The sequence below is a fragment of the Lepidochelys kempii genome, chromosome 1 (genome assembly GCF_965140265.1).
Source record: "Lepidochelys kempii isolate rLepKem1 chromosome 1, rLepKem1.hap2, whole genome shotgun sequence".
NCBI classification, from domain to species: Eukaryota; Metazoa; Chordata; order Testudines; family Cheloniidae; genus Lepidochelys; species Lepidochelys kempii.
The window spans coordinates 161,653,104-161,665,038 of NC_133256.1; the positions used below are offsets into that span (position 1 = coordinate 161,653,104).

Sequence of the window (11,935 nt, forward strand, 5' to 3'; positions counted from 1 at the left end):
CACTGACTTGCCTGAGGTTCCCCGATCTGGAAAATCTGTGTCTGCTGTTGGCATTACAGGGATCCCTACCTCTTTTCCCCTCTCAAAACCTTTGTCTGTTCAGGTCGGTCCCCTCTCTGAGGAGCATGCATTCCTCCTCTCTGATTCCTCCCCTGCAAACCTTCTGGGACAGGACTTGCTATGCAAACTTGGCTGTTCTATTTACTGCTCCCCAGATGGTGTCTATCTGCAAATCCCTCAGTCTTCCTTATGTGATTCTGTAGCCTCCTTGCTGTCTGAAACTTCCCTCTCCACTCCGGTCCCTTGCTGTCCCTTAACTCCGTCCCTAGAGCACCTAATCTCTCAGGTTCCTTCCTCCCTATGGCCATCTCACCCATCTGAAGTGGGCCGATTAAATACTGACCCAGTTCAGATTACTGTAGACAATTCCAAACTTCTGCCTCGCCTGTCTCAGTATCCTTTGAATCCTGAGGCAGAGGCTGGGATTGCTCCAGTTATATCTGCATTAAAAGAACAAGGAATTATTGTCCCTTGTTCCAGCCCCTGTAACACCTCTATCCTCCCAGTTCAAAAGGCTGATGGCAAATTGTGACAATTTGTTTAAGACCTTCGAGCTATTAACCGTATTGTCATACCTTCTTTTCCAGTGGTTCCTAACCCTGCTACAATACTAGCGTCTATTCCTCCAAATGCAACACACTTTACTGTTGTAGATTTGTGCTCCGCTTTCTTCTCTGTCCCAGTTCACTCTGAATCCCAGTATCTCTTTGCCTTCTCCTACAAGGGTCAACAATATACATGGACTACCCTTCCCCAGGGGTATACAGAGAGTCCATCCTATTTTTCCTCAAGCCCTAGCCAGGGATCTCGCTGACCTGGTTTTCCCATCAGGATCCACACTGATCCAATATGTGGACGACTTACTCCTGTGCTCCCCCTCTCTGTCTGCCTCAGAAACTGATTCACTAACACTTCTCACAGCTTTAGCAAACAAGGGTCATAAGGCTTCTCGCACAAAATTGCAGCTCTGCCAAACCTCTGTCACATACCTAGGCTTCCTTCTCTCCCAGGGTTCCCGTACACTCTATCCAGCCCGGGTACAAGCCATCCTTAGCTTTCCCCAGCCTGGCTCTCCACGCCAGGTCAGAAAATTCTTAGGCATGACAGGGTTCTGTAGGCAATGGATTCCCCAATATGCTTCTCTGGCTAAACCACTCCAAGAACTCACTCGATCCTCTGTACCTAACCCCATGCCATGGCCACTTGAAGCAAATGCTGCTTTCATCTCCCTTAAGCAGAATTTAGCCTCTGCCCCTGCCTTAGGGTTACCTAACTATGACAAGCCTTTTACCCTTTTCTGTCACGAACAATCTGCTTGTGCCCTCGGGGTTCTTACTCAGGAGCACGGTGACAGAAATCGCCCGGTGGCTTATTTTTCTGCAACCTTGGACCCTGTAGCCCAGGGTTTACCCCCTTGCCTATGCGCTGTAGCTGCTGCAGCGCGCCTGGTTGAGATGTCTGAGTCCCTTGTCCTCCGCTCTCCTCTCACTCTCATGGATCCCCATTCTGTGGAAACTCTCCTTCTGCAACGCAACACTGCTCACCTCTCCTCTGCTCGCCTCACTAGGTATGAACTTTTGCTGCTTTCAGCCTCACATATCACTATTAAGCGCTGCTCCCAGTTAAACCCTGCTACCCTCCTTCCTTTACCTAGTGATGGTGAACCCCATGACTGCCTTGCAACTGTCTCCGCTATCACTGTCCCGCGCCCCAACCTTTCAGATGTACCTCTCCCTAACTCTGACCTGGTATTATTCACTGATGGGTCCTGTTATAGAAATGACCAAGGCCACCTTCTTGCAGGGTATGCTGTGGTCTCTCTCTCTGAGACCATAGAAGCTGTGCCCTTACCCTCTGTGACCTCTGCCCAGGTGGCTGAACTGACTGCTCTAATCTGTGCCTGCTTTCTAGCCGAGGGGCTCTCTGCCACTATTTTTACTGATTCTCGGTATGCCTTTGGGGTTGTGCATGACTTTGGCACCCTCTGGCAGGCTCGAGGTTTTCTTACCTCTACTGGTACCCCTATCAAGAATGGCCCCTACATTGCCTCCCTCCTGTATGCAGTTTTACGTCTGCCTTGGCAATTGTTAAGTGTACTGGCCACTCAGCGGCAGACACCACGGTGGCAAAAGGTAATGCACTTGCTGATGCTACTGCAAAACATGCCGCCACTATAAAACCTTCACCAGAAGCATTTCTTGGTCCCCTCTCTGTCTCTGTAACGCCACCATCCCTGTCTCATCTCGCTCAGCTCCAGGATTCTGCCCCAGAAACAGAGAAAGACTCCTGGAGTGCTTTGGGTTGCTCTTTGCATTCTGATTCCCTTTGGCGATCGCCCACTGGTACCTTTGTAGCCCCCCTCTCACTCTACCCGTCTCTAGCCGCCCTGCTACATGGTGTTTCGCATGTCGGCAAGGAGGGGATGGTCTCTGCTATGAGTAAGACGGGGTGGTGGGCTCCCCATTTCAGCTCCTTTGCAACCCGCCACTGTGCCGCTTGTGTTACTTGTCAAAGCCACAATGTAGGCAAATCTGTAAAAGTAACACAAGGGTTCCAGGGTTTGCCTCAAGCACCTTTCATACACTGGCAACTTGATTTTGTACAAATGCCAAAGTGTCAGAAATATGAATTCATTTTAGTTATGTCTGTTTTCGGGTTGGATTGAAGCCTTTCCCTGTCGCAAAGCTGATTCATTGTCCGTTGCAAAATGTCTGTTAAATCACATTATCCCTACCAAGGGAATTCCTCCCACTTTGTCTAGTGACCAGGGAACACATTTTACTGGAAAAATTGTTCAACATCTAAACCAGGTATTACATGTCACCCACCCGTTGCACTGCCCTTACCATCCACAGAGTGCAGGAGCAGTTGAAAGGCGAAATGGTGTGCTTAAAAATAAGCTAGCAAAAATCTGTAGTTCCACAGGGTTAAACTGGCCAGCTGCTTTACCACTGGCCCTTATGGAAATTCGGTCATCCCCATCCCAGAGACACAAATTGAGTCCATTTGAAATCATCATGGGATGCCCTATGCGAACAATGGCTACTATTGCCCCAGCCCCAGACCTAAACCTAACTCTCAGCATGCTCCTCCAGTACTGCAAAGGGTTAATGCAAGCTGTGAGCTCCTTCCATTCGCAGGTGCGAGCAGCTTGGCCCACGGAACCCACCTCTGCTGCCCGTCACACTCTTGAGCCTGGTGATTGGGTCTACCTGTGGCACCACCTTCAGAAGCACGCCTTGGAACCCCGGTGGAAGGGTCCATACCAGGTACTGCTCACCACCCAGACAGCAGTGAAACTATCCGGCATCGCTGCATGGATCCACGCCTCACAGTGTAAGCCAGCGCCACCTCAAGGGGACCAAGCACCTCTGCTTGACCACGTAGAACCAGCTTCAACCCCAGAAGACAAAGAGGAACAGCCTGCAATACCTTACAATCTGCGCTCTCGTAAGGGTTGCCAGAAGCAGAGGGTAAGCAGACAGCAGGACCCAACAAACAAGAAGCAGTAGTGAGCCTAGCGCCTGCTGCCTGGTGGATGTAAAACCGTGACTGCCGTTCCCTCGAAAGGGGTTGTCGGAACCAGAAAGGGTCCTGCTTCCAACACGTGTCCTTTGAGAAGCTTAATCCTCAGCTACTGTGTCCTGAGGGTCTGGGGAATCCAGAGTGCTAATCTAATGTTGTTAAATGTCACCAGTGAAAGTAATGAAATAGAACAATTGATGTATGGAATCCAGTAAGTCATTGGTCATGAGCGTAGCCTTGACCAAAAGAGGGGATTGTGGAAGTATAACATTGTTTAAGTATAGCGTTGTATAAGGGGACATGCTGGATACACTGTATATGAGAGGGCATGCCAAAATATGTTACAAGTATCTGAGGGAGCACATGTAGGGACAGTTAGCTTTTGAATGGAGAAGCAATTAAGATAGAGCCAGCACGTCTAAGAAGCAGGCATCAGAATGGAAGGTGTGAAGGGCAATTAGTTAAGTTAACTGGAAGCTGTTAAAGGAGATTGTTAAGGGTGGCAGGTAATTGAAGATACGTGACTGGTCTCAGGGATCTCGAAGGGTGGTGACTAAAATCTTTTTTCTTCTTTTGTCTGTAACTTCTCTGTAATTTGTTCTCCAAAAACTGTATAAATTAAGAGACACAAGCCTCACTCGGGGGGCTCACTTCTAAATGTGTTAGCAGAGCAGCTTTGCTAATAAAACAGAGTGGTCTGATAAATTGTGAGTCTGAGTCAAACTTTGACAACACAGAGAACATGAAACAATGGGTGTTACCATACACACTGTAACCAGAGTGATCACTTAAGCTAAGCTTCAGAGTAACAGCCGTGTTAGTCGGTATTCACAAAAAGAAAGGGAGTACTTGTGGCACTTTAGACACTAACCAATTTATTTGAGCATAAGCTTTCGTGAAAGTTTATGCTCAAATAAATTGGTTAGTCTAAGGTGCCACAAGTACTCCCTTTCTTTAAGCTAAGCTATTACCAGCGGGGTCGTCGGATGACCTTTTGTAGTGATAATCAAGGTGGGCCATTTCCAGCAGTTGACAAGAACATCTGAGGAACAGTGGGGGAGAAGAACATGGTGAAACAGTGTTACTTTGTGTAATGACGCATCCACTCCCAGTCTCTATTCAAGCCTAAGTTAATTGTATCCAGTTTGCAAATTAATTCCAATTCAGCAGTTATACCAAAGTAATTCTGTAGTGTAGACCAGGGCTGGAGAAACTCCTAGTCCCACACTGCTCATGGAGACCATATGGTGCAGAAAGCTGGGCCATCAACACTTTTATACAGCAGCTCTGCAAAACAAAGGCAGCTTAGAAAGTTCTAGCCACCTGTACAAAGGAGAGTGATTTAGCTCACACAATATCCTTAATGACTTTCACGGAGTGGTTATTGCATGAAATCTTTAACTTCCTTTGGAGAGCTTAATCCTGGGTGATTTTATATTTTTGTATATGTATATGTACATGCACAATCCTCTCATGGGCAAGCCACCAGTGTTAAAATACTAAAAGTTGGTCCAATAAAAGATATTACCTCACCCTCCTTTGTCTCTAATAACATTGCTCATCCCACATGAATGTTGTAAAGCTTGTTTGAAAAGCAATTTTTACATACATGGAAGAGTTTAATGGAATCCAGTGCACATAACAGGAGCATATCCTCATGATGCATATTCTCAAACCCTTTTCTATTGATTAAATTAAAACTAACCCACTGTCCAGCAAGACTCAAAGGTCTAACGTGTCTTTGGCCTGGTCTTCACTGCAAAGTTAACTCGAGTTATACTTGAGCCATCATCACACATAAAACCCCTTAATTTGAATGCAGTGGTGCTTTTAACTCAAAATGGCAGGCCCAAGAGGAGGTATAGGCTAACACAGAAGTGAGCACAGCTCAGCAACTGTAAAACTATTGCAGTGTGGACGCAGGCTAGCTTCACTGTGGTGCCACCATTAGTCTAATACCTTCCAACAATTTTTCCATGTTCCCAGAAAGAACAGACAAGTTCTCCCACAATGCACTAAGAAATAATTCAAAAAGCAGCCTAAATTTTACATTGCTAAGAATCACAGAATGTGCCCCCAGAAGCTGTAGCACTATTCAATGAGTGGGTACAGTAACTCCTCACTTAACGTTGTTTCATCGTTGATCTATTAGAGAACATAGTAATTAAAAATTGCGCAATGTTTGCATATAACGTTGTTTGGCCGCCTCCTGTTAGCGGGTGGTGGCTTGGAATAAGGGTGGGTCACGAGGATGCAGCACACTCTGGGGAGTGGGTGGGGACAGGCCTGGGGCAGAGCCGGGGGTTGAGCACCCCCTGGCACTTTGGAAAGTGGGCGCCTGTGCAGCCGTACATGCGCCACCCAGAGGAGGGAGTCGTGCACTCCAGTGGGATAGCATGGATTCGTCATCACGTTCAGTTTCCACAGGGAAGTGTTTGCAGCCGCTGCCCTGCGCCCATTGTGTCTCCTCCCTCATGGCTCCCTTGTAGAGTGAGAGGCTACACTAACAACAACTTGTTAATCCACGATGGCTCAGCCAAGTGCTAGTTCATCATTTAGCAGCAAGGCATTCCCTAGGAAATATCCTACCTATATCAACAACAGTTGCCTTTTGCCTCAATGTACCAAACAGATGCAAGCCTCCCCTACCCCAACTACCCACTTCTGTCAAGAAACTACATCTTATTTTTAATCTATAGTCCAGATCACTACACCAACTTACCCCACGCAAGGATCCTAAACAAATTGCAAATCTTATACCTTCCCTATTCAGAGTTTATGAACAATGCACTCACCTGGCCAAATGCAGGTTACATATCAATGTTTCTACATAGCCAGGTACTCAGAGTACATATTCAAGCCAGGCCAGTGATAGATTACAGATGACAAAAATCTTTATTGTAAAAACAATTAAGGTTGTCACACATGTAACTTACTGGACACAAAACAAATAGTTAAGCCACTTAACAGTACATACCACCTACTCCTCTACCCATAGGCCCACACCTTAGTATTACTATTGTATATCAGAATCTTAACTTTGCCCCTTTAAGCTGCCCTCTGCGAATACTACTTTACTGGATTCTCCACATCCCCAATACTATCAGTTGTAAATGTCTGACATAGTTTACCAAATTATTCTCTCCCAGCATACTAGAGGATGCTGGAAGGCTGGCATCCTTAGAGGAGCAGAGTTAAGGTTTTGATGTGCGTCATCTATCATTCGCAGTAGCTATGGTAATGGTAAGGCAGGCCTGTGGACTAGAGGGTATGTACTGCTAGACAGCTAACTTTTCCTTGATCATGTAAGAGAGCCAAGGCAGATAAGAATCTCTTTTACTGAACCAACTTCAATAAAAGACATTACCTCACCACCTTGTGTCTCTAATATACTGGGAGGGACTAACACAGCTACAACAATGGGCATGCATGTTGATTGTATGTCAGTATATTACAAGAGTGGCAACCATAACTGCTTCACAACTTGTGTGTTAATTTCCTAGGTTTTTTAAAAATATGTTTAAGCAGGAAGAAGAGGTTCAGTAGGGGAGGTGGGACCTGAAGAAAAGTAAGTCCCCTAGTTCTGTGACAGCTGCACTTCATTGACATAAGATTTTACCTGCTAGAGAACTACAGTTGTTGACAGAGAAGATTGTATCCATTAGCAAAAAGAAAAGGAGTACTTGTGGCACCTTAGAGACTAACTGTAGCTCATGAAAGCTTATGCTCAAATAAACTGGTTAGTCTCTAAGGTGCCACAAGTACTCCTTTTCTTTTTGCGAATACAGACTAACACGGCTGCTACTCTGAAACCTATCCATTAGCAGTTGCACTTCTCTGAAAGATAAAAATCTTTTATACTGTAGGATATAATCTGTCGGAGAAATGGAGCTGCTGACAGAAAATAAATCTGTCAGCAGCTACACATAAAACTTTCTTTGTTACAGGATAAATCTGACGGAAAAGCACTAACCCATAGTGGCTCTTTTTTGATCAGTTGATTCCTTCTCTCTTCCCTACCCCCAGCGAGCGCACACAAAATCAGGCTACTATGGATAAGTTTCAGCCAGAGCCCAATTTAAAGTTTATGAAAAGAAATCAAACTACTCAGAATACTCAAAAGACAAATATTAATGCTGAAGTAAAATTTCACTCTGAAAGCTCACCTACATGTAGAGAGAAATACACACACATCATTTCAGAATGTAGCCTTATCTACGGAGCTGCCACCAGTGTTTCTATAATATCATACATGGGAGAGATTGTAGGAGTTAAAAGGTTTGTAAAATTTATTATAAAACTTTCATTTGTAGTCAATTCTTGACATTTCTGAAGTTGTTATAAATCTTTCCCTGTTGAATGGTGGGTAGTTACACAAGATATCTTTAAGATGAGGTTTGGAATACACAGAATGTTCCACTGAATGCATCCGATGAAGTGAGCTGTAGCATACGAAAGCTTATGTTTAAATAAATTTGTTAGTCTCTAAAGGTGCCACAAGCACTCTTTTTCTTTTCACAGAATACTGTGCATGTCAGCTATGAGCATTTGATAGTGAGTCAAGACACCAGATAACCAGGATCAATCAACTTACTGATCAGAAGTAAAGACAGCATAATACAGAAAGGTCACTATGCTACCAATCTGGAGAACACACTTACAATAGTTACATTTTCCCGTTTGTTCCAACTTTATAAGCTTAATTCTGCTCATCTTTTTTTTCCACTTGTTTATGACAGATGGAATCTGTGGAATTTTCAATTCTATTACCACACCTTACAAACTTTTTCTAGCTTTGTACATAACATTCCAGATGAAAATAAACTGCGGAATCATCTGCACTAACGGTACGTACCTAGCACAAAGTGCATATTTAGCAAACTTCAACAGAACATACATCTTGCTTTTGACAGATTCTGCATATACAAAGAACAGAGATTACAACAATTTAAATACTAGTGAATTTCCACAATAAAGCTCAACATGAGTACGAAAGATTGTGGGAGATTTTAACTAGTTCAATGCACTAAATAGTATATTTGAGACTATAAATGTTTACCTTCCCTCATCTATTCAGTTACATACTTCTAAACAAATAGGTTTCTGAATCTTCATCTTCCTAATTATAATTTTACTTCATAGATACAGTAGTAACGTTAGCAAAATTTCCATTCTAAAAAAATTCAGAGCCACTATAGATTTTATTAAGTTCCTTCTGAAAACAACTAATAGAACTGCTTTCTGAAAATAAGATTTGTTTGTTTTGATTATCTTGTATATTGCACTTGAATGACATTTAATTGTGCATGAAGTTTTAGAATCACTTTTCTTTTGGAAGGACCCAAATATTAGAAAACAAGAATACTACCAGGGTTGCCAACTGTCTAATCACAAAAACCCAAACACTCTTGTCCTGCCCAACTCACTCCATCCATCTTCCCTCCGTTGCTCGCTCTCCCCACCACCCTCACCGGGCTGGGGCAGATACAAGATACCTGGGGAGCAGGGAGGATGCATGCACTGGGCTAGGGCCGAGGAGTTTGGAATGTGGAAGGGGCTCCAGGCTGAGCCTGGGGTAGGGGTGCAAGCTCTGGGAGGGGGGCTCAAGGATGGGGCAAGGAGTTGGGGTGCAGGAGGGGGCTCCAGGCTTAGGAGGCAGGAGAGGGTGTGGGCTCCAGACAGGAGGCACTTACCTCGGGCAGCTCCCAGGCAGCGCCACAGCAGGGCTAAGGCAGTCTCCCTACATGCCCTGGCACCACCCCACTCCCGGAAGCAGCCAGCACATCCTTGCAGCACCTGGGTGAGGGGTAGGAGGCTCCATGCTCTGCCCACACTCAGAAGCACCGCCCCGTAGCTCCCTTTGGCCGCAGTTGCCGGCCAATGGGAGCTGCGGAGTCGGCGTTTGGGCAGCACACGGAGCCCCCACATCCCCATGGGCCGCAGGGATATGCTGGCCGCTTTCAAGAGCATTACGGGGCAAGGGCAGGTAGGGAGTCTGCCTTAGCCCTGCTGCACCCCTTGACTTTTACCAGCCTAAAATCTCCTGGTTTCGTTTCAGTAGCCTCTGGGAGATACGGCCTGATTCCAAGAGACTCCAGGCAAAACCGGGAGAATTGGCAACCCTAAATATTACTAGTCATTTTTAAACATCCAGAACTTTGAAGTGATTTGTTCAACTGGTTTTAGCCCTTGGTTATAGCCACCGCCATGGACAATGCTAGTTGCCACTACCATGGTTAGCTGTGCCTTTGACCCCTTACAGATCTCTCTAAGTCCACTTCTCCAGTCTTATGCCTTCTCCCTTGGACAATCCTGCTATTCTCCCACTCACAGAATGGGTTCTAGGCTCCAGTAGCCTGCATATCAACTGTGCTTACCCAACAGATCTGACTAAGTTTTGTGCCTCCTGTCCTTCCTTTGGGAATCGGTGACCAATGGATTACAGTGACCCAAAAAGAGGTTTCTTAAAACAAAGTATTCTTTAGTCTTAACAGTAGGAACACAAAGAATAGTGTAAGAGAAAAGCTGTTTTAAAAAAAAACAGAAAATCTACATGCCTGTCTATTTTATCTAAGCCAGAGTTCTGTTGGTGAGAGAGACAATCTTTAAAGCTACACAGAGCTCTTTTTCAGGTCTGGGAAAGGTAGTGAGCCCTAGGCTACACTAGGAACTTATATGGTTATAACTATGTCACTCAGCAACACAGTACAGACCAAACTTCCTGTGTACACAACGCTATGCCAATGGGAGGGCTTCTCACCTCGACTTGGTAACTGCCTCCCAGTACAGTACCTGAAATGCAGACAAGCCCTCAGAGCGTCACAGCTAAATATAAAATAGTTCAGCGTAAATTGATAACACATATTCTAAGGGACCAGTCAAGGTGAAGTGGTCCATTAACACCATTGTAGTCATTGACAAAAAGTGGGGTTGGTGGGTAATAAGCCATGAAGCCAGTGCCTTTATTATAATCATGATTTTTAGTGTCTAACAAAATTATGAATTTAAGCTCTCACTCATCTTTTGGAAGTGCTGTGCAGGTTTCCTTTAAGGATATAACGACTGATAAATCAGATACAGAGTGATTGCTTCATGAAAAGCGTTCACCACTGGTGATATGGCATTTTTGTCTTTTTTCCTTGTTCAACAGAAGCTGGTCCAATAGAAGATATTACCTTGCCCACCTCGTCTCTCCAATACCATAGGAGCCACACAGCTACAACAATATTGCATATTATTTAAGCTCTTCCCTCACGTGAGAAGGGCACAGGAAAGCCTAGCTGTTTAAAAACCCTGCAGGTACCTGTGGGTGCCAACAGGTTTCCCCTGAAGAGATCCCTGACAACTGCTACCCCAAAGAATGATTATGTCCTTTTAAATCTAGCCAGTGTTTTTGTTCTCCTCCGCCTCCCAAACTCGGGCTTCCTGCCCAAACCTGTCCCGCGACCTCCACAGGCAGGGCCAGAGCATCAAACCGAAAGGCGTTTGCATCGTCTCTCAAGTCCCCCTCCCGGAAACGCTTGAGTTGAGCGGAGGCGTCCTTCATTGCCTCGCCCACCTGACTGTTTCCAAACAGCCCCGATGGCACCGCCCCCAACAGCCATGCGGCGACCACCCCCGCGGCCAGACCGGCACAGAGCGCCGAGCCCCGCTCGGGCTCCCCCCGCGCAGGGTGGAAAAGCTCCTCCCAGCCCGCCCGGGCTCCCCGATGGCGGCGCGCGCCCGGCCCCCGGCCCGTCTCTCGGGAGCCGCCTGCAAGCTTCACGGTGTTTTGGTTTTCGGAAGCGCAGGTTTCCCTGCCCGGGGCCAGGCCTCAGCCCGCCCCTTCGTGCCTGGGCGCAGGGAGCTGCCGCCTGCTGGGGGGACCCTTTCGCCGCCCCCACCCGGTCCCCAGGGAACGGACTCGAGACGGGGGGGGGAGATAGCGGGAGAAACCAACTCACGCCCCCCCACCCCGGGGGGGGGCGCCCGGCCGCCCGCTCACCGCGCTGAGGCGAATCCCGCTCTGCGTCTGCACCGCCATCTTAACTCCGGTGCAAAACCAACGCAGCCGCGGAGCCTTACGTCCCAACCCCCGCCCGTCTCCGCCCCAAGCACTTCCGGGGCGGGGCTGACCACTTCCGGCCCCGAGTTGGGGGCGGTGCCGGACGCTGAGGAAGAGCCGCGAGCGTCAGCCCCGCCCCCTTGTGCGTGCGCTGCACTCGCCTGCGGGGGCGGGGCGAGGTGCCGAGGCGGCGGCGGTTTGTGCTCCCAGCTCGCGGGCTCGTGCGCAGCAGTTAGGGCGGAAAGGCTGGAGAGGAGCCGCGCTCTGACTGGCCGCCCCGCCCCACGTGACAGCGGCTCGCGGACC

The 11,935-nt window shown here is 47.1% G+C and overlaps 1 protein-coding gene across 5 annotated transcripts in view; it reads right to left on the reverse strand.

Annotated features, from left to right (window-relative positions):
- Window positions 1-11,674, reverse strand: part of MORC3 (MORC family CW-type zinc finger 3) — a 63,409-nt gene extending 51,735 nt beyond the window's left edge. For 2 of the 5 annotated variants that reach the window (XM_073361181.1, XM_073361140.1), the window contains exons 1-3: window positions 11,570-11,605; window positions 7,752-7,823; window positions 4,557-4,627 (exon numbers count right to left, since the gene is read on the reverse strand). In XM_073361181.1, the coding sequence (XP_073217282.1) occupies window positions 4,557-4,627; window positions 7,752-7,782 (102 nt within the window). In that variant the 5' untranslated portion in view covers window positions 7,783-7,823; window positions 11,570-11,605. Of the gene's footprint in view, window positions 1-4,556; window positions 4,628-4,761; window positions 4,909-7,751; window positions 7,824-11,569 lie in introns of all 5 variants that reach the window. The other 3 variants (XM_073361150.1, XM_073361161.1, XM_073361170.1) reach the window with 3 other exon arrangements.
- Between the last annotated feature and the right edge of the window lie 261 nt (window positions 11,675-11,935).